The sequence below is a fragment of the Lindgomyces ingoldianus genome (genome assembly GCF_010093535.1).
Source record: "Lindgomyces ingoldianus strain ATCC 200398 unplaced genomic scaffold BDR25scaffold_29, whole genome shotgun sequence".
NCBI lineage: Eukaryota > Fungi > Ascomycota > Dothideomycetes > Pleosporales > Lindgomycetaceae > Lindgomyces > Lindgomyces ingoldianus.
This window is the reverse complement of record NW_022985190.1, coordinates 637,787-657,401: the sequence shown is the minus strand read 5'-3', so window position 1 is coordinate 657,401 and position 19,615 is coordinate 637,787. Positions and strand designations below refer to the sequence as shown.

General features: G+C 51.7%; 8 protein-coding genes across 8 annotated transcripts; 4 read left to right on the top strand and 4 right to left on the bottom strand.

The window, feature by feature from the left end:
• Positions 1-26: 26 nt before the first annotated feature.
• BDR25DRAFT_344905 (uncharacterized protein) lies at positions 27-3,920 on the bottom strand. Its single transcript, XM_033693992.1, has 2 exons — positions 463-3,920; positions 27-410 (listed from the first exon to the last, which is right to left on the bottom strand). The coding sequence occupies exon 1, from the start codon at positions 3,722-3,724 to the stop codon at positions 488-490; it is 3,237 nt and encodes a 1,078-aa protein (XP_033544392.1). The 5' UTR covers positions 3,725-3,920; the 3' UTR covers positions 27-410; positions 463-487.
• Positions 3,921-6,136: 2,216 nt separating this feature from the next.
• On the top strand, positions 6,137-7,665 carry BDR25DRAFT_267026 (uncharacterized protein). The gene has a single exon (XM_033687028.1). The coding sequence runs from the start codon at positions 6,218-6,220 to the stop codon at positions 7,457-7,459; it is 1,242 nt and encodes a 413-aa protein (XP_033544391.1). The 5' UTR covers positions 6,137-6,217; the 3' UTR covers positions 7,460-7,665.
• Positions 7,666-8,378: 713 nt separating this feature from the next.
• Positions 8,379-10,573, top strand: BDR25DRAFT_344903 (cellulose binding iron reductase-like protein; the record flags this gene model as incomplete). The annotated part of the gene is made up of 5 exons (XM_033693991.1): positions 8,379-8,427; positions 8,481-8,745; positions 8,793-9,830; positions 9,884-10,513; positions 10,558-10,573. The coding sequence occupies 5 exons, from the start codon at positions 8,379-8,381 to the stop codon at positions 10,571-10,573; spliced, it is 1,998 nt and encodes a 665-aa protein (XP_033544390.1).
• A 366-nt stretch (positions 10,574-10,939) lies between these two features.
• On the bottom strand, positions 10,940-12,106 carry BDR25DRAFT_292003 (uncharacterized protein). The gene is made up of 2 exons (XM_033688628.1): positions 11,931-12,106; positions 10,940-11,874 (listed from the first exon to the last, which is right to left on the bottom strand). Exon 2 carries the CDS (start codon positions 11,650-11,652, stop codon positions 11,026-11,028), a length of 627 nt encoding a protein of 208 aa, XP_033544389.1. The 5' UTR covers positions 11,653-11,874; positions 11,931-12,106; the 3' UTR covers positions 10,940-11,025.
• A 441-nt stretch (positions 12,107-12,547) lies between these two features.
• Positions 12,548-14,047, top strand: BDR25DRAFT_267017 (voltage-gated potassium channel subunit beta-1 channel subunit beta-1). The gene is made up of 6 exons (XM_033687027.1): positions 12,548-12,905; positions 12,961-12,998; positions 13,053-13,154; positions 13,208-13,268; positions 13,327-13,724; positions 13,794-14,047. Exons 1-6 carry the CDS (start codon positions 12,624-12,626, stop codon positions 13,942-13,944), a joined length of 1,032 nt encoding a protein of 343 aa, XP_033544388.1. The 5' UTR covers positions 12,548-12,623; the 3' UTR covers positions 13,945-14,047.
• An 877-nt stretch (positions 14,048-14,924) lies between these two features.
• On the bottom strand, positions 14,925-15,762 carry BDR25DRAFT_316873 (uncharacterized protein; the record flags this gene model as incomplete). Its single annotated transcript, XM_033691633.1, has 3 exons — positions 14,925-15,452; positions 15,572-15,627; positions 15,699-15,762. The coding sequence occupies 3 exons, from the start codon at positions 15,760-15,762 to the stop codon at positions 14,925-14,927; spliced, it is 648 nt and encodes a 215-aa protein (XP_033544387.1).
• Positions 15,763-16,095: 333 nt separating this feature from the next.
• On the top strand, positions 16,096-17,947 carry BDR25DRAFT_63524 (uncharacterized protein). The gene is made up of 5 exons (XM_033698850.1): positions 16,096-16,492; positions 16,544-16,631; positions 16,683-17,090; positions 17,286-17,621; positions 17,676-17,947. Exons 1-5 carry the CDS (start codon positions 16,207-16,209, stop codon positions 17,767-17,769), a joined length of 1,212 nt encoding a protein of 403 aa, XP_033544386.1. The 5' UTR covers positions 16,096-16,206; the 3' UTR covers positions 17,770-17,947.
• BDR25DRAFT_305567 (uncharacterized protein) lies at positions 17,921-19,514 on the bottom strand. Its single transcript, XM_033690434.1, has one exon. It carries the CDS (start codon positions 19,449-19,451, stop codon positions 18,126-18,128), a length of 1,326 nt encoding a protein of 441 aa, XP_033544385.1. The 5' UTR covers positions 19,452-19,514; the 3' UTR covers positions 17,921-18,125.
• Positions 19,515-19,615: the final 101 nt, after the last annotated feature.

The following is a 19,615-nucleotide window of genomic DNA, read 5'->3' as shown; positions in this document are numbered from 1 at the left end:
GTCTACCTCATTCTCACACCATTATTAAATTTCAACCCCCCCAGTCCATTCTATGCATGAAGTACGCCAACATGCAACTATTCGACTCGGGGAATTTGCACAGCAACCCACGCCCAAACTATGGATGACCCTACGGTTGCGCATGCACTCCGAACTGCATCAACATGGACAACTTGCACCATCTAGATACAGAGCCCACCTAGCCTTCACCAAAGAAAAAAAAAAATTGAGATTACATGAACAAAAGGACAAACCAAGACGAATGTTGTTGCTTGCTGTGATATCGAACGCTGCACATTGGAGAGGGTATTATATGTAGATCCAGGAAGACTACGGAAAATTTGGGTATCAGAGCTCGGAATGCTGGGAAAGCGTCAATGGTGTATTTGTTAACGCAAAATGACAGGCACCTGAGATGGACGTCAGCAGAAGGGGCCAGCAAATCGAAGAGAGACAACAGACCTGGTGATTTAGGAAATGATTCCAATCATCGCTTTGCGCCTCCTTGCCCTCCTTCAATGTTGCCAGTTAGCTCGGCAACACGAGCTTTGATGCGAGCTACGCGGCTCTCAATCGTTTCCTCCCCGCTAGTTTCACCTTCGTCTGTACGAGCACTCTGGCTCTGGCTTCGACGAGACTGCTCCTCACTGAGTCGTGCTGCTCGTTCGGCTGCATTCTTCCGGATCTGAGCCCATCGATCTTGCGAAGGTGAGACTTGACGAGTTAAGTCTATCGACTCTTCAGACACATCATCCTTAGCTGCGGGCACCTCTTGGGTCGGAGTGTGGACGTCTCGCCGATAGGAGCCTTGATGCGCCTGATCAAGAGGGGGCCCGGCCAGCGCAACTAGGGCTTCATCATCGTCAGAATCATCGTCGGGAACGAAGGCTGGCATGTCGTCCATTGGGCCTTGGTCAAACCGAGAAAAAGCTTGGTCTGCATCCCTCTGCTCACGAGTGTTAGTGCTTGGTTCAGCTGGGCGAGCTGGTTCATGGTACTTCTGCGAGACAGCAGAAACGTCCGCGCTCGGTTCAAGTACTGGAGAGCGGGCTCTAAGAGGCTCTTGTTTCTCTATACTGTAAGTTGGAGACGGGTCGCGCACAGGAGAATGATGACTTTGAGGCTGCACTGAAGCGTCACCGGCGTACGAATCTGGAGACTGCAAGCCAGCTTCACCTTCAAGATGAGTGGCAGTCTCGTGTGATATAGCTGTGTCAGCCTTTTTCTTGCCACCAAAGAACTTCCTGAAGCCACCGCCGCCGGCGGCGGCATTCTTTTTCAGCTTCTTCGGCGACGGTTTCTTCGGTTGGGCAGCCTCAGAAGTAGATGGTTGTCCCTCTGCAGCACGATTATCTTGCCAAGACGGGCCAACGGGCTTGCGTTCAGGGACAGGCTTCCTTAAAGCTGGATGTTGGTCTAGGTAGTCCCCTTGTTCTGTCACCTTCTCATCAAGCGCCATAGGGGTGGCGTTTGGCAGAGGTACTTGAGCTGCCGAAGAAGCTTCCCCTCTTTGAGACTTGATCGCACCCGGATTTGGAGTGGCTGGTAGGGGAGCGGGAGATGGAGCATCTATTCTCGAACTGTGCACATCCGTTTCGCCTAGAGGGAGCGAGGGGAGATCGCGGTGCGAGAAGTCTCGAGACAGTGATGGCGCACCCCCGTTGGCGGTGATAAGGAGATTGTCCCTCGACCCTTTGCCCGCACTTACATCGCCCAGATATTTCGCTCTGATCGTTTCTCGGTCCCTGTTCGGATCCTTCGCTCCTTCGCCAAATTTCTTGTCCCATTTCATTGCCGGAGCGGCCTCACTCATAAGAACAGGCTGTAATGTCATAACACTGTTCGTCTTTGTGGAAACTGCATCATCAACACGTGCCCGCCGCTGAGCTGTGTGTTGCGCTGCTACCTGATCTTTTTGGTTCTGGGCTAGTCTTGCAGCTGCAGCTTGGATTCGAGCATGTTGATCTGGGCCAATACTGGTCTTGCTCATAGGCGTACCCGAAGTTGTGCGATTGTAGGGTTCCTTTGAAGGGGCTAGCGGCTTTTTTCCGGTCGATTTTCGGCGCCCTAAGCGTCCTCGCCTCGTGAAACTGAAACGTCCTTTCTTTTCCGCAATGTAGGCACCTTCCTCGGGCCCAGGAGAAGCGCCTTTGACCTGCTCTTCAATCACTAGCCACTTCGCCCCGGGTATACGCGTTTCGATCAAGGTGCATCTGCCAAAAGCAGCTTTGCGGTCCGTGGATTCCTCTCCAGCCAGACTCGTCATCCACACCCACCAGAATGTATCATCCAAGTCAAATTGGGTGATACTCGCGAGCTCACCCGGCTCCAAGTCATCTTGAGTTTGTAGACCATTGCGCATGTGAGATTGAGAGCTGTGTACCCGGGCGGCTTCGCCAATGGGTGGGAGAATTTTATCTGGGGGCAATAGTAGTGGCGGAGGTTTCGTGTGGCCGTTTTCATCGGCAAATCCAGAAGATAAGAAATCTGCCCAAGAAGGTGTAGTAGGTCGACCAAAGTCGGTGTTTCGAGAACGAGGCCCCGAACGGAGTGATGAAAATTCGCGACCGCCTCCGGACAGCGAAGTGCCGTTGGTGTTGCTAAAATTCGAGCTCTCGAGGAGGCCTGAGAATCCTAAATCTTCAAATCGAGACCAAGAAGCATCTTGCGTGCCCCCTTCAGGGGATATCACAGACTGATTGGTAGATGAGATGCATTGTAGTACTCGTCGGCACTCGTCCGTCAGTGCCCTTACTGGGTCTTCGTAAGAGGAAAACTGCTGTAACGCCTCGTCGTCGTCACGATATTCAAAGTGCTTAGCCCGGCGAAGGAGGGCAAAAGGGGTTGGGGAGACCGAGTCGACTATCATGACCACCTTAGTTGTAACAGTCTGCATGAGGACCGGGGCTTGAGGTGGATACTCGGTCTGGGACAGCAGCGCCTGGAGGGAGCGAGGCAGCGCAGATATGCCACCGATAGCTTTGGAGTCCGGAGAGAGCGATCGCAGGTATGCGAAGAAGAGGTGGCTTGCGGCATCTGCAGCTTTTGCCCAGCACCGATATCCCCCATCAAAGCCCTTTCCATCGTCTGAATGCTCAAAGGCCCACCAGCCTGCCATCCTCGACAACTTGCGCCCGCCCATGCCATTTGTCTTGCCTCGGGCAGCGACGGCCGACAGTAGATCGAAGAAATCGAAGATGATGTGCTTGCGGGCGTCCGAGTCGACGCTGAGGGGAATGAAGGTGTCGAAGGCGTGTCTAGCAAAGTTGGAGTCGGATTCTCCAATGCGGAAGAGCTCGTATGCATCCCAGGAGACGACACCCCCCGGAAGTCTGCTCCAGCACCACTTCATGATGCTGCACAGCACCAATGGCTCGGCGAGGCGCAATTCCTGGTGTAGACCCGGGCCTGAGTACTGCGAGCTACCCTCGTACGACGATCTGAAGAAATTGCGGACGAAGTTGCGGGCGGCGCTGGGGTCGGAGGTGGGGCGGAAGGGGAGCAGCAAGAAGGGCATGTCCAGGGCCCGTGACTTCATCTCTTGCGTGCAGACATGTATGAGCTCCTGTATCTCGTTAGGAGCGACCTCCTTGCGGGACCACGACTCCTCCCATCGCGGCTTTGGTAAGGCGGCAGGGCCGTCGCTGTGGTCGGCATGTTTGGCGGCCCTAGAGGAAGACCGAGGGCCGTCCCTCGACCTAAAGACGTTCTTGAAGAAGGGCATGGCAGTGAGAGCGAGTGGCAGGCTGCCTCAGGGTGCGCAGGGCTGCATCCGCTGCTGCGGCGAGGGGGGATGCGAGGGCGGGAGCGGAGACAGGGTGGATGTGTGAGGGATGAAGTCTCAGGTCAGTCGTCGTCAGTCGTCAGGCGCGCGCACACGCTGGGACGGCAGATAGCGGAGGATGGAAGGGGAAATTGGGGGATTGGGGATTGGGTGGGCAGTGAAAGGGTTCGGGTTGCGCTGCGACGATGCAAGAGGATGACCCCTTGAGAAAATGAGAGAAGCTCGAGCCAGGCGAAATAACAATGCTGCTAGTGGTAATAATCCACCGCCCAAGTGCGCGACCACGAAACACGCCAACGGCCAGGCGCGTCTTCCCCAGCAGACGCCACGTCCAGACGACGGCTCCTTGTGCATGCGCCTCGCCCTGTGGACGGCTGTCGTCCGCGCCGGATGCGCACGTCGCGAACATTGATATCCACACACTTCTGCTGTCAATTGCTTTTCGCTACGTGCTTTTCACTTCCTCCTCGCCCTCCACCCTGCAACTGGCCTTGATGCCTCATTTCCTGCCCTGCGCCACTCAACGCCCACGTCAATGACCCATCCCAGAACAGAGTGATGCGCTGTCGACCTCTTATCGCGCGGCGAATCAGCGCACGTAACGTGCCGACGTCGAAAACTCTCCTGCGCCCTCCCCGGCAGCTGCCTCTCGGCTTTGCCTTTCTCAACAGCGATGGCCGCTGCTCCTCCGACTGTTCGCCCAGAGTCACTTCATCATCGAGTGGACCATTATCTGGGGACGAACCTCTCCCTCACGTCCTGCAGCTCCTCGGCCGCTCATTCTGCGTATATTGCGTCATGTTACGGTTAATCTGCATGCTCACAGCAGAAAAAATTGCCCGAACAGCGCTGCGCGTGGCCTGCCAGCTGGTATCAGCGTCCGAGCACTAGTCCGAGCCGAGGGTCCAACACGCATGATTTTGCTGTCCCCAACCAAGGCACACTGCCCTCGCACCTTTGCCTCTCAATCGAGTCCATGTGGAGACGAAACGCGCTCTCGTTGCATTGGCGCAGGGTTGCACTTCCCTGAACCCGTCTACCTTCAGCCCAAAAAGATCTATTTGCAGCCTGCCCACCACGCAACCTGTATCAGTATTTCTGTTAGGACACCCGCTTTTGCAAGAACTTAACCCCCGATGTCCCACAACTAGTTCCCTCCCTTTTCTGTGAACAGGAATACCGTTTTCCATTACCAGCATTCTTGGCGCACGCCAATTACATTCACCCCCAGGTATCAGAGCCGCAGCGTACATTCCCTGGGTAATTGGCGGCAAGTCTTTCTCCGCATTTATTCCAGCTCTCTGGCCCATCTTAGGCTGTGAGACCTAGCCGGCTTCTTCCCAGCTTTGAAGGGCACTTTCGGCTCGGACTATCCAACGCGCCTCACCGGTAGATAATGCACATTTCATCCCTTATGTCAACGAAGTCACAGAACGCCAAGCGCCTGGTTATATTTCCTCGCAAGTAGCTGCCTCCCTCAACTTCTCAACGTCTTCCTAAAGTCAACGGACAGCTTCCAAGCACATCTGCGGCCGACTGGTGTTTCTATAGTAAACGAGTCGTGAGTGGATAGCTTCGGCGAGCGATATTGTTTGCTTGTTGTATGCCGCCTCTCCGCTTTCGATAGCTAGGCGATTAAGAGCAAGCATCCAAAGCGTCGGATAGTGATGGTAGTGCCCATCACAATCAGGACCTATAGGTTCTTCGTTCCCTATGCGAAGTCCTCCGGCCAGTGGGTGCCTATTTAAAACCCCCCGGGCAGGTAGGAAGGATGATTGCGCGTTCTCCTGAGCGCCAAATGCAGGGCAGATATGAAACAGTTGCAATGTGCAAGGTGGACTAGCTACTCAGTAGGGAAATTCAAATCCGCCATAATATGTCAACAGCGACTATTCACGGTTAGACATAGCGTCACGTACAAAGGAATTAGTGCAAAGCACCTTCTGGTAGTGGATTTTATGGACAGACTGATGGCTCTGTTGGAAACGAACAGATATATATATAGCAATGAAAAATTTCCCACTCGCATTGCTTCGTGTAGCCATTTGATCGTCTTCTATGTTCAGAATCCGAGGGACAAGTCCTCTTTGAGGTATCAGTTGCGAGGAGACAGTCAAATTATGTAAAGTTGGCGATCGTACACGTGACAGCGTGTTTTCTAGTCCCTACTAGCCGCATGGGGCTAGATCTAAGCTTGTCCGAGTGGCTTCACAACCTTGGAACTCGCTTGCTCTTTGCTGTGCATTTTCTGGAACCTCCAACCCTTTCCAAGGTTGTCTCGACGCCCTTGCAGTCAATACATACCAAAGAAGAACCGTTCTCGCCATGCCAGCTCCTCTTCAGTGTCCACTCTCAGAAGTCGATAAGGCGCTGTCGCCTTTCGTCAATTCCAGGGAAGAAACGTTAAAAGTCCGAAGGGTCCTCTCAAGATACATGGCCACTTCGCTGGGCCAGTTCAACTCTAGCACGAGCACAGGATATCCGCATTTGAGCTTTGAGTGCCCTTTTGATTCTTCCAAGGTCGTACCTAAGCTCTCGGATTCAAGGCAAATCAGATTCCAATACATCAACGCCCTCCAAGCACGATCAAGAGCCCATGCCCGCCATCACGAACTCAAGTCTCTGCTTGATGATCTTCGCAACGGTCATTTCATTGAACTACCTAGCCAGACTCGTGCTCAGTACGATAGCGACGTCACGCGAGGCTATGTGTGCCTTCTTCGACAACGAAGCCGTTTCTCCTCGCTCCAGGTCGTCCAGGCTTCTCTTGAAAAGCTTCTCAATGTTAATCCCGCAAGTACTCCAAATGACCCTAGATCTCTCGTGAGAGACGCTGTAGGAGAGCAGCCAGGTCTTCCCTTGCAACCATTAGAACTTCTCACACGCTACTCTGATGTCGAAGACTGGGTCTTCAAATTAAAAAAGCAAGTTCTGGAATCGAAGGCGGCCATGAATGGCGCCAACTCAGCCCGAGCGGAAGCAAAGATAAACCCACAAGCGGTTCTAAATTTGAAACAACAAGTCTATGCGCTTGGTTGTGCGAGAGACGAGATAGTGGCGTGGGTGCAAGATGAATTAGCTAAGTTTCCAGAGGAGTCCGAATTTCTTGAAAACGCATCTCCACTTAAGCAAAGCGGAGACCAAAGCGCTGCACTTGACACGGCTTTGTCCGAATCTCATTTCAGAGAGGTGTACAATCGGTACACAACATCCCGCGCAAGTTTACTCGAAGCCCTCGATTCCATCAACAGGCCGGCGAGAGTATGCCAGGCTTGGCCAGACAGGATAAATGCGCATACTCAGGGAGAGAGCCAATCATTCAACCACTCAAACCCGCCTACCACCATCACAAACGTGCTTCCACAGCTTCAATCTCTTGCTACGAGTTTGCGGGAAGAGCGGGCTCTACTTCTACAAGCCGTTTATCTACAGGTCCAGTTTTCTCTCGCGGCAGAAAAGGCCAATGATTCTCTTTCCCGCCTTTCGGAAGAAAGTCACCTCCTTCCATCGGGCTCTAAAGAACTAGCAGCCTGGGCGCAGACTGTAGCGCAGGCAGAATCAGCCACCGGGCATTTTGTTACTGCATGGCTAGAAGATATTCTTCAAGAAGTGAACAGCATATCAACAATTGGTGACCTCTCGTCTCTACAAGATCAGGTGTTAGCCCACGCGTAGGAGCATTTGTGTGCACCACATCCGCAACCAATACGGAACATTAACAGGAAGCTCTGATTAGGTGCATGTCTTGCTGGAATTAGAGGGGGCATTGATAAACTTCAAATTTGTATCCCAAGTCAATCCATGGGGTTTTGTCTTACACATCAACATACAATACATTACTATCTGTTGTTGATGTTGAACCTGATGATTCTAGAGAGACCGCAGCTTAGGGTCGCGTTGGCAACACCTACTGAGGCATTGGGCACTGCATGCAGTTTTGATAGATGAAGAAGAATGAAGAGAGGTCAAATGACGCAGCAATCGCCCCGGATCTGGCTTCGATCGAACGAGCATCCACGTGCAGAAGGCGGACTTAGGAAAGGCTTAACTATACCGTACGTACTCCATTTGAACAACCTGGTGTGCGATCCCGGTCAGGTTGCGGCTTGTAATCTTCTGGAAATACGCAAGTCCACATGCCATCAAAATATATGATGCTGTAGTACATGCACCTTAATTAGCCTCACAGCACCCCCGTCGGAATTCATCTCTTGTTCAAGCGAGCCGAATCAATCCACGCTCTCGAATGCCGTACTCAGCCTGAAACCCGCACAAAAGCGACGACTCTCCCTCCGACATCGACAAATTACTGATGTCGGATTTACCGGCCGCATTTTGCAAATTGAACAGCGTAGATTGGCCAGTCGACATGCTCGCTGAAGAGCTCACTCAAGGCTTTCATATTAATGTATACATCCACATATCGCAAAATATTGAATTCTAAACTAACCTGGAGATGCCCCAGCACGGCTTTGTGCAATCCCAGTTGCCACCGTGGGGGCCCCGTGGTCCATACATAAGAAGATAGGGACCACCACCTATGCGGAACACTACGACTGAGACTGCACGCTGTACGCCTCATTCCCAAGTCATCATGCGTTCTATTCAATTGATCAGCAGTGCGGTGGCATTTGCCGGGCACGGTGAGCAAAGCCCAGTTTTATGGGAGAGAGTGCAGACTGACAGACCTGTGTAGTGTACGCCCAGGTGGACTCAAAGGTCTCTTGTGACTCTGTCACCAAGATATGCTTCTCGACTTATACGAATACGGAGAGTGGCATGAGCTTTGGGATTGCCCTCCCCAGTAATGTTACTGATCCCTATGATGCCATCATTTCGATTACCGCGCCTGTGAAGAATACATGGGCAGGATTTGCTTGGGGCGGAACTATGGTGTGGAATCCACTCACTATTGCGTGGCCCAATGGCAAGACTTCAATACCATCCTCTCGATTCGCATTGTACGATATATCCCAATCTTCACAAGAGATCCTCTAACATTAGACAGTGGCATCAGTCTTCCTCTACAATACGACGGGGCCGAGTATACCTTGATGAAAGGAACAACGGCCAATAGCACACACTACACTATGGTAGCGAGGTGTCGTGGCTGCACCGGTTGGCAATCCAACGAAGACACCCGCTTTGCTTTGAACGGTACTGGGACTACCCAGTTTGCATGGGCTTTTGGTACTGGTGCAGTAGAACAGCCCTCGAGTAACACTTCAGCCTTCAACGTGCATGAGGCCTTTGGCAAATGGATCCACGATCTGAACGCTGCTCGCAGCTCAAGTTTCAACTCCTGGGTTGCGAACAATCTCTTGGAAGCCCCTGCGGCGACCAGCAGTGTGCCGAAATCGACCACTCGACCAACCACGATCCCTTCCACCATTGTGACCAGTGTGAAGCCATCTAACACCCCTACCGTGAAAGCGTCGATCCCTGCTTCCTGCTCCGGTGCCGGATCTGCTGCATTCTCGTCTGTTCTGGCCAGTGGTTGGAAAGCCACTAAAGTCCTCGGCGGATTGACCAGCCCGCGAAGTATCGTGTTCGACTCGGCTGGAAATATGCTTGTTGTACAATCCGGAAAAGGAATTTCATACCATGCCATGTCAGCTGACGGCTGCAGCTCCTCTACCAAGATGCTGATCTCACTGAACAGCCTCAATCATGGCATCGCATTTAGTCCTGATGGGAAAACACTGTATGCTAGCTCCATGACGCAAGCATACTCCTGGCCCTATGATGCTACCGCCGGCTCAGTCGGAACCAGGACAACCGTCATCACCGGTATGTATAATGGTGGCGCACATCTCACTCGCACTCTCCTCGTCGCGCCTCACAAGCCGAATTTGCTGGTTGTCTCTCATGGATCAAATGACAACTTTGATACTGCTGCCGGGAACCCCAAGACGGGCCGTGCGATCATTAAGGTTTTCGATTTGAGCGCTATGCCTAGTGGAGGCTACAACTACGTGTCAGGTGGTTGGAATGCAGGTTATGGGCAACGCAACGAGGTCGGAATCACGTTCGATGGAAACAACATGTCAGTAGTTATTCGTCTCATCTGGATTGCCCTAATCACTAATCGTACTGTAGGCTTTGGGGTGTCGAAAACAGCGGCGATAACTTCAAACGAACCGTGAGTGGTAACGCTAAGGATATCCATCAAAACAACCCAAGCGAGAAGCTCCACTACATGGGCGATGTCACGAAACCTAATGATAACTGGTACGGCTATCCTACATGTTTTACGGTCTGGCAGCCCAGCGATTTCACCGACAAGACATTCAAAGTTGGGGATTGGTTTGTTGTTACGCCAAACAGCACTTTCGGCGATGACACATGCAATACAAAGGCAGTTGCACCCGCATTGACCTTCATGCCACACTCAGCCCCGATTGATTCCAAATTCGACGAAACGTACAGCAATCTGTATGTGACTTTCCATGGGTCGTGGAATCGACAGCCAACAACTGGATTCAAGTTAGTGGTTGTTCCCTTTACCAAGGGTAGCGATGGAGCCTACAAGCCCGTAGCTCCCCTCTCCAGCAACTCTGGCTACACAGATGTCATGACCAACCCCGACGTCACTAGGTGTTCAGGTAATGGTCCTAGCATGAGTTCAGGTTGCTTCAGGCCTGCTGGACTTAGCTTCGACAAGTCGGGCCGTCTCTACATGACAAGCGACACTTCTTCTAATGGAGAGGTCTGGGTCTTGGGTAAATCGTAAGCTACAGTATCAATTTGTATATAGCTACATTGTGTCATAGACTTTTCTTGCTATGAAGGAATCCCCTGATGGCTTCTTTTGAACAATTATTCACTCTGAGTTTTCTCTCAGGCTTCGATGTGATCTGATGCTAAATATGCAAGTTGCTTGAAACCTTAGCGAGCAACATATGCCCCACACATAACATGTCCCTAAAGGGAGCATTTGCAAGCTGCCGAGTCGCTGAGGGCCAAAGGACCACAAAATGTAGAGGATATATAAAGATATAGGCGTTAGCACAAGTCAAGTTGACTAGGGCGGCGAGTTTCTTATCAAAAACAGATTTAGTGTATTAAGGAAATTACAATTTCGCAGCCAACAAAAGCGTAAACAGATCTGAGCTCCCACCGATATTCAATCAAACAATTGCTACCTCCCTCCATAAACGCCAATAGCAGTAACAAAACAAGTTTATTTGTATATCACAAACATGTATTGTACAATATAGACACTGCACTGGGTAGCTTCCCTAGATAAATTGGCGGGTCGTGGTCCAGATCTCTGTCCTTTGAGGGTCGAGGGTTGTTCCAACACATCCAGTCAAGTAATTTTGCCATCCCGTAAGAGGATCGGCCTTAGATGCAAGACCTTCCCTGATAGTCTGTGAACATTGGGTTTTCAAGAACCATGCTGCTGAACCGAAGCTCTCATCATCTCCGCCGACCAAGTTAAGAACAGCTGTTGCATCGCCCGCCTCCTGGACCGTTGCAGCGCCGAACAGCGATGCTGCATACTGTAGGTTCAACCCCGGAAGTTGCATATTTCTCGTACCTTGCCCAGGTCTACCAGGGGCAGGGTAGTGGTTCTTGTTGTACTTGAAGTTGCCGCTTTCGAATAGCATTAGGGCAATCAAGGCCGCTTGTTCGCCGGCGCTGTCAATGCCGTACTTAGTGAATGATTTCGCAATAGGGCCTGCCGCTTGTGCCGCAGTCCGACATTCGCCAGGAGCATCTGCAGGTGCGTTGACACAACTCGCCGTTAAAGGTGCGATGGCTATGATGGTATCCGCCGTCAAGGTTGACCGGATCTTCGTAAGAGGAGCAGCCGTAGTGAGGGAAAGTGCACTAGCAGCGAGGAGGGCAGCCGTAAGAAGCATTGTGTAGGAGGACGCCCTCAAGCCTGTTGTTTAGTCCAGGGGGATAGGTTGTTGAATAGTTTGTATAATGACTTGTCGCCAGGAGCAAGTCCGAAAGCTTATTTCATTCGTAGGGAGTTATAAAGACGCTAAATTGGCTGCGTTTAGGCTGCGTTTGGCCTGTGTCGTTGGTAGAGGGTGCGAAATCTGAAGCGCAAAAGATTGTTTTAAGAAAGAGAAGTTCTGGGTATAGTGTAAGGACTTTATGTATGTGAGAAGGTCAGGCAGTGCTCACGTACATTGATTGTGAAATTGATTGGGCTGTGTAGGTCAACGCTTATCACACTCACAATGAGGTAGGTATCGGTTCCTAAAGAGAAGAAACAATAAAGGAGAGAAATGCATCGTGAAAAAATTGGGCCTGTACCTGTTTTCAAGAATGTACTACTACTGCGCGACTGTGTACAGAGCTGCTTCTACAGGGATAGGCGGCAGTTGAAGAGGAATGAGAGGTCAATCCTTACTGGCCTTGGGTGAAGGTGTTCCAAAAGGCACGTGATGCTGCGACTGGTGGCTTTTGATTGGATGGGACTGACCATCATTGGTTTCATGTAACTTGTATCTGTTTCGAAACCCGTTCAGGACAGGAAAGCGCTGGTTTTCAGGACGCTTTTGCGCACATGACTATAGAAATGTACGGTAAGACGTTGATAAGACCTCTGTCGTCGCCGATGAATTTCGGTCGTGCTTTGAAATCGAGTGCAACTGTGGGCGCCTCGGCTATGTGTGTTAAAGCCGTTGCGTATTTACGTTCCTGCGTAATTGGTTGGGCAACATGACGTACTCCAAACTTCTCTAGGGCAGAAATTAAATATTTCAAATTGCCCCACCGACTGTCGACAGTGTCTATGCGTCACCGGTCGCTGTTGCTACTTGCCTCGATCCAAAGGAATTATTTGAGACATTATTTGTCAACCTCCGCTCCGCTCGCTATGGCTACCGTTGAATCAAAATATGAACCACACGACATGGAATTCCGTCGCCTTGGCCCTGCGGGCCTCAAAGTATCGGTCTTCTCGCTCGGTGGTTGGTTGACGTACGGTGGCACCCAGAAAGGATCTATTGTGAAGGATTGCATGCAAGCTGCCTGGGACAATGGCATCAATTTCTTTGACACTGCCGAGGTCTATTCCAAAGGCCAATGTGAAATTGAAATGGGCCAAGCTTTGAAGGAGTTGAGCTGGCCGCGAGACGAATTCGTGCTGAGTACCAAGGTATGCGAGCGTATGGGAGGTATAATGACTATGTACGAGATTGACGTTCGTGTAGGTTTTCTTTGGTACTGGCAGGAAAGAACCTAATACCCGGTATTCGTTATCCCCCTTCGTTGAACATGCCAGCAGTGCTAACGATCTTGGTAGAGGTCTCTCAAAGAAGCACATCGTCGAGGGCTTGAAGAGCTCGCTAGAGCGTCTTCAGACTCCATACGTCGATATTGTTTTTGCCCATCGTTTCGATCCCGAGTACGCAGATATTGAGCACTTGTCTTCTCGTAGCTTTTGCTAACGACTGCTAGCACCTCTATGAGAGAGATTGTGGAAGGCTTTACGCAAACGATCCAGATGAACTTGGCCTACGTGAGTTTGTCTTGCAACATCAGAGTAAGCCCATGTATGTGCTATTGACACTACGCAGTATTGGGGCACAAGTGAATGGTCAGCCAAACAAATTGAGGAAGCGAGCGAAATTGCGGAGAAATACAATCTCATTGCGCCTATCGCTGAGCAACCACAGTATAATGCGTTCCATCGCGAGAGATTCGAGCAGGAATACGCGCCGTTGTATGAGAAGTTTCAGTATGGCACCACCATATGGTCTCCTCTCGCTTCAGGTCTCTTGACGGGCAAGTATGAGAATGGAATACCCGAAGACTCGCGTTTTGCGAACAACAAGGCATTCTTTGAGGACTCGATAAAGAAATTAAGCACTGAAGAGGGAAAATCCAAGATTGAGAAGGTGAAGCAGCTTCGCCAAGTGGCTGAAAAGCTTGGAGGAAATACTACCCAGCTCGCTCTCGCGTGGTGTGCCAAAAAGTAAGTGCATATGCATCCAGAGTTTCCTCTCTCGGAAAGTACTTCCTGCATGTGCTAACTGCAATGCAGCAAAAACGTCAGCACTGTAATCCTGGGCGCAACAAAGCCCCAACAGGTGCATGACAATTGCAAAGCCCTGCAGCTGCTCCCAAAGCTTACCCCAGAAGTCATGGGTGAGATTGAGGCCATCCTGCAGAACAAGCCAAAAGCTTCACTGTAAGCAGGTGTAGGATTACTGTGAGTTGGCGTACGCGCTGGGGCTCAGCCAGGATTGTAGATGAAAATACAAAACGCTATACTTCTAGCTGTTCCCTCGGATCCAGCAACAAGCGGGGAAATCGTCTCATCCCTGTTGGTGCTCGAGGAAATGCACTATATGACAAAAGCGTTGATATTCAGTCGTTCGACGTCACCGGATGGGAAGAAGGAATCTAACCAACGTGAAAATAGAGTCGTCAAGTTAGGATAAAATTCTTAGAATCGCCCTATCCCCTCTGCAGGTTACCACATACTACGGAACATGACGTTCTGATTTGGGTAGATATCCGCACTATCTTGACTATCTTCTTCGTTCTAGCAACTGACTTGACAGGTTAAACTATCCCTGTGGGTGCTTCGTAGCAGGCGCTAATATCCCGGAGAGCGGAGAAGATATGTGTTCACATCAAGTGACGTTAAACTTCCAAATCATGCTGGCAAGGATCTCAATAAAGCTGGAGTGCATGCAGGCACGTTCATCAGATTCACGCGGGTGATGACACGCAGGGATAGTTCCTCGCGAGCAGGGCCTCCATGATTCGTAAGAGCTTCGTAAGAAGGAAGAGGTTCCCTAAGGAGATTTGGCAATATACACAATGGGGGTGATTGGCTTTCCCCGCAAATTCCCAGACGCTGAGGGCCATGAGGGAACAAAAATAGGGGACTGTGGCCTGAGAGCACAGGATGGCACAGATGAATGGCGTGTTGGCGATTTAATTGAGGTTGGAGACGAAGATGCAGATCGCATGCCCAGCTGGTGCGCGCCAGAGCCAACAGAGGTCTGGAGGGACGGGGGGCCACCGGCAGCCCAGCCATCAGCTCAGATCTGCGATGTCTTTCAGGATTCGGGTTAAGAATAATAAGCCTGCACTCGTTCCTGTTCTCATGTCCGCTCTCTTCAGCTAAAGCTTCAGCGAACTCCTGCTGTTGCACATCCCATCTCTATCTCCATCTTGCTCCGCGGTCGTCCGCCCATCCATCCCGCCGTCCTCCGACTCCCGCGTCCCCGCCGGCGTGCTTCCGTCGTCGCAGTCTCGTCGTCGACTCCGTAGCATTGACATCTCGTCCACCCGCGATCCGGTCGTTGCATTGGCACGCTCCAGCGCCCCATGTTGCAAGATTCCAAATAGCCGTTTCTGGGGCTGTGCAAAGTTTTACACGTCCCTTCTCGCATCCATCAGCGTCAACGCTTTCCGACTGCATCTGCCTTGTAGCCACTATTGATCCGTTTAACGTCCGAGCCCTTCTACTTAGTTCTAGCATCGTAAGCATCGGTTGCTGTTTCTCCCATCTCTCCTGTGTGTTCCCATCTTCTCTAGACGGTACCTCCCTTCTGCCCAACTGTTTGACTCGCACCTGCGACGCGAGAAGCACCACTTGCTGTCTCAATTGTGCGCCAACCGCCTCGCCCACACGAGACCTACTTCGACTTTCCAGAACGTTGCCTACTATACACTCACACACACACATCTGCAGCATGCTAATTATTCTGTAGCTCCGATTCTACTCCTTGTGTCCTGTCTAAAGCCTCAACGCTCCTGCTCGGGCTCGTATGTTTCGCATGTTCGCAAATTTTGCAGCGAACTCACTCGCTTCCCAGCAATTAACACACTCAACCACTCGACCACAGATCGTTCACGACGCACTGTTGCAGTGTTTAGTATCCAAGGCTGCTTTTTGATCAATGCGTGCCTTATAGCATGGCAACTATCTCACCAGACCCCTCCGCCGGGGACGCAAGATACCACAATGGTTCTGGTGAGTCCCAGTCTCCTGTCATCCCTGCCGCTTGGACGCTTTGCGTTTGATGTCGACCATGTTTTGTCCTCGCCTTGCGACATGCCCGGTCTCTTACTTGCCCGGTTCTTCTTGGCGCCCGTTAAAGCTTCCGGTATTGGTCTACTTTGCTACATTTGTTTTCCGCTCTCAGCTTTTTGTCCAAAAACACTGCGCAGAGACAGCACAAGTCTCGTCAAGTCACAGTGGTTCGAGAGCAGCATAATCGCATATTGCTCGCCCAAGTCGGCATACCCGCTTGCCGAACGTTCGCTTCGGCCGCATAGATTGTTCGGTTCTGGCCGTTGGCCTCACCTTTCTGCACCACGAGCGCGCAATACATATACAAGCCCGTGCAACCCTCACACTATGTCAAAGCTCAACGAACACACACCTATTGTAATTTCTTTTACGTCCTGTCCCTTGCCCACTTCTTCTACCTTCATCGATGTCGCATAATCGTTACATGTCGTGGTCAGACGTGCTAACCATGGCGCCCACGTACCCTCCGTCTGGAACGGCCGTCGAGTATCCTTCGCCAGCTTCTCGTCGCCCATCAGAGTGCTTTTCTGAGATGAGCAGCAGTCGTCGAGGGAGCTCGGCGGGATTTGTTTCGGATATGGAGAGTAAGGGCCAATGGCAATCATTAGGCAGCGAATCAGCCAGTTCTAAGAGTCCACTTGCCAATTTTGGCTTCTTTAAGAATCTCACGGGGGAGAAGAAAACGACACGAGGTGTGCGGCTAGATCTTCTATTAGACATGGCGGGGCTAACCATTTCATTAGATGGCCAACCACCAAAGAGGAGAGGCCCTAAGCCCGACAGCAAGCCTGCCTTGACCCGTCGACAAGAGCTCAATAGGCAGGCCCAAAGGTAATATAATCACCAAAGCGCAGGGTTAAACAACACTAACGGGGCAAATAGGACGCATCGAGAACGGAAGGAGATGTATATCAAGGCACTCGAACAAGAGGTACTACGCCTAAAGGAATCTTTCTCCAACACATCAAGAGAACGGGATGCATTTGCTGAAGAGAACCGGAGACTGAAAGAACTCCTCATGGCCCACGGAATTTCCTTCGATCTTTCTAGTCCGGGCAACTCTGGGCTGCACCCCGTGGGAAGCTCGACATATGGTGGCAGCTCCACCGGCAGCGTGTCAGGAGGCTACGGGCCTGGTTCTAACTCGACTGGCTACACATCACCGCCGTCTATGCCAAGTCAACCGCCATCAGCAATGCCAGGGGGTGGACAAGTAGTCCCTCCGCAGCAAGTTCGGCAAGCCAACGGTGCATTGGACTATGATCAAATCGGGATTGATTTCGTCTTAACGTACGATCGAACGCCCTATCTTTCTCCTCCACCCCAGCAATAGTCTCATCTTATTCTTCTTCTACTCCCTCTTTTCTCCATCCAACTCCACCCTCCACCTGTACGTCAAGCTCAGATCGGGAGGGCCGAGATATATCTTCCCGTCGCCTTCCCCTACCGTTACCACTCTTTTCTGACTCCTCGTTTGCTCTCCAGTCTAGAGCGCCCCTGCATGGACCATATGCAGTTCCTCATGGTACGGGCGAACGATTCCGAATCCGACGTAAGCGGCCACGCCCTCATGGCCTCCTGTCCGCCCGAGTCGCATATAGTCAACAGCCCACAAGAACAATATCCGCATCAGATGCCAGACATCGCAATGCCAGACCTATTGAAGCTGTTAGACCTCAGCAATCGCCTTCCCCTCGATGGGGAAATCACGCCCATTATGGCTTGGGCTATGATCCTGCAGGACCATAGGTTTCATGAATTGACGACCGAAGACGTGGTGGCTATCAAGAACGACCTTCTGGCCAAGGTTCGCTGTTACGGGTAAGTGCCTCTTAACATTGAACATGTTTGGTGGGTTGCTAATTGAGCTTTTAGGTTTGGTGCCGTACTTGAAGAGTTTGAAGTCCGCGATGCCCTTATGGCTGTTCTCGCCGGGAAGGGCGGTAATAATGCCGGCAATGCTTTTTAACCTTTTTCATTTCTAATCTTTAATGTATGCCGCTCGCTCGAAATGTTGATGATAATACGACGGCGGAGATGGCGACAAAACTCAATTCACGTCTGGCATGACTTAAGAAATTTTAAGATATAAGAACAGTCGATATGATATTGGAATCGTTCAGGTTTATAATTGTAGTGCCAAAACGTGTCAACTATATAACCAGGACGTGAGTGTACTCAACCAACGACGGAAGGTCAGATCCCATTGTCCTTCTTCTCGACATCACCAACCTGCACAAAAGGGTATTCTCGCCCTGCTAAACCATCGTGACATGTATCAGCATGCTGGTATTGCGTCACTCTACTGCCCGCGCGGCCAGCAACTTAATCTTTGACACCAACGCCGGCTTTTCTAGCAGTTTTCACACTCTGCTGCTGAAGCGCCTCGTCCGATTCTTCTTCATTTGAGTCTCCTTCATCTGATTCCTCATCTGATTCCTCTTCGTCCTCGTCCTCGTCCTCGTCCTCATCCTCATCTTCATCCTTCTTGATTGACTTCTTGATCTGCTTCTTCTTATCCTCGTCCTCCCCTGACTCTTCTTCTTCGTCGTCTTCGTCTTCATCTTCATCATCCTCTCCATCTTCTTCCTCGTCATCTTCCTCGTCCTCCTCGTCCTCCTCTTCTGACTTGATTTTGCTAGTCTCTTTCGGCGGCGTAGTCCCTCCAGGTGTGGTTGCCGTTGGCTTGACTGGGGACAGTGGAGACAACTTCCCCTTCAGCCTCTCGTCCTCTGAGTCCTCTTCCTCGGAGCTGCTAACTTCAGGGATCGTCTGCTCCTTCTCAATCTGCTTGATCTCCTCGTCACTCGCCAAACTGATATTCGAGCCATGATACTGCTTGAGTTCCCCAGATCCGGAGCGGGGTAGTGGGGAGATAGGAGGTGTTGAACGTGCTGGTGACGCTTGGGATACCGCAACCGGCCCGGCATTGAGTGCGGGATTTGCGGCATCTATGTGCATGGACGGCGGTAGCTTCGGCTTCACGTTCCCGGGCTTCGGTATGCCGAATTTCTCTGCCTCAGTTTGTTCCTTGCCTTTCAATACTGGTGTAGGTGTGGCGGGGAGGGGGATCGAGCGCGGGGAAAGGATCCCTTCTGGGCCTGCCTTTGTCGGCGTGGCTTTGGAGGGAGTATTGACTTTCTCGGAAAGCAACGGATTTGTGGTTGTGATATGGGCGGGGGCAGGCTTCTTCGACGCAGCAACTTTGGCCGCTTGAGCACCTAGCTGGCGTATTGCCAGATTCTGCTCAGACGTCGCCGCTGGGACATTCTCCTTCGGTGCTGGAGCTGGTGCTGACAGGGGAGTGGTGGTGGAGGCGGATGATGCCGGCTTGGGCGGGGCTGTGGCTGCTGTGACGCCCAAGGCCTCCTTGAGCTCACCATACTCGTTCCATTCCTCGATCTGCTCGAGATCTCCCAGTACGTAGCCTTCTTTTACCAGCAGCGGTAGCTTTCTTCCGCCCCCCCTGCGCCCGTAGAGCTTGCGTGCTAGGTCATCTGTGGCAGTGTCGACGCCCTTGAAGGGGATCTTGTTCGCTTTCAGGATCGTCTCGATGCGGGACGTGGCTGTAACGATGTGCGACGAGCCCGCCGTGAGCGACGTGAAGAGGTAGAGTGTGGGATCATTGTCGTAGACGCTGAGATCTGTCATGGCTGTACTCCGAGAAGATACAGGGAGGTGCGAGCAGAAGACTAGATAGAGGGTGAAGAGCGTTACGAGATACAGTGCATCACGGTCGTCGGGGTGCGGTGTTTCATGGGTCTATGGTGGGGCATGTCCGGGCAAGCTCCGGCGGGGGTCAGGGACCTATCCTG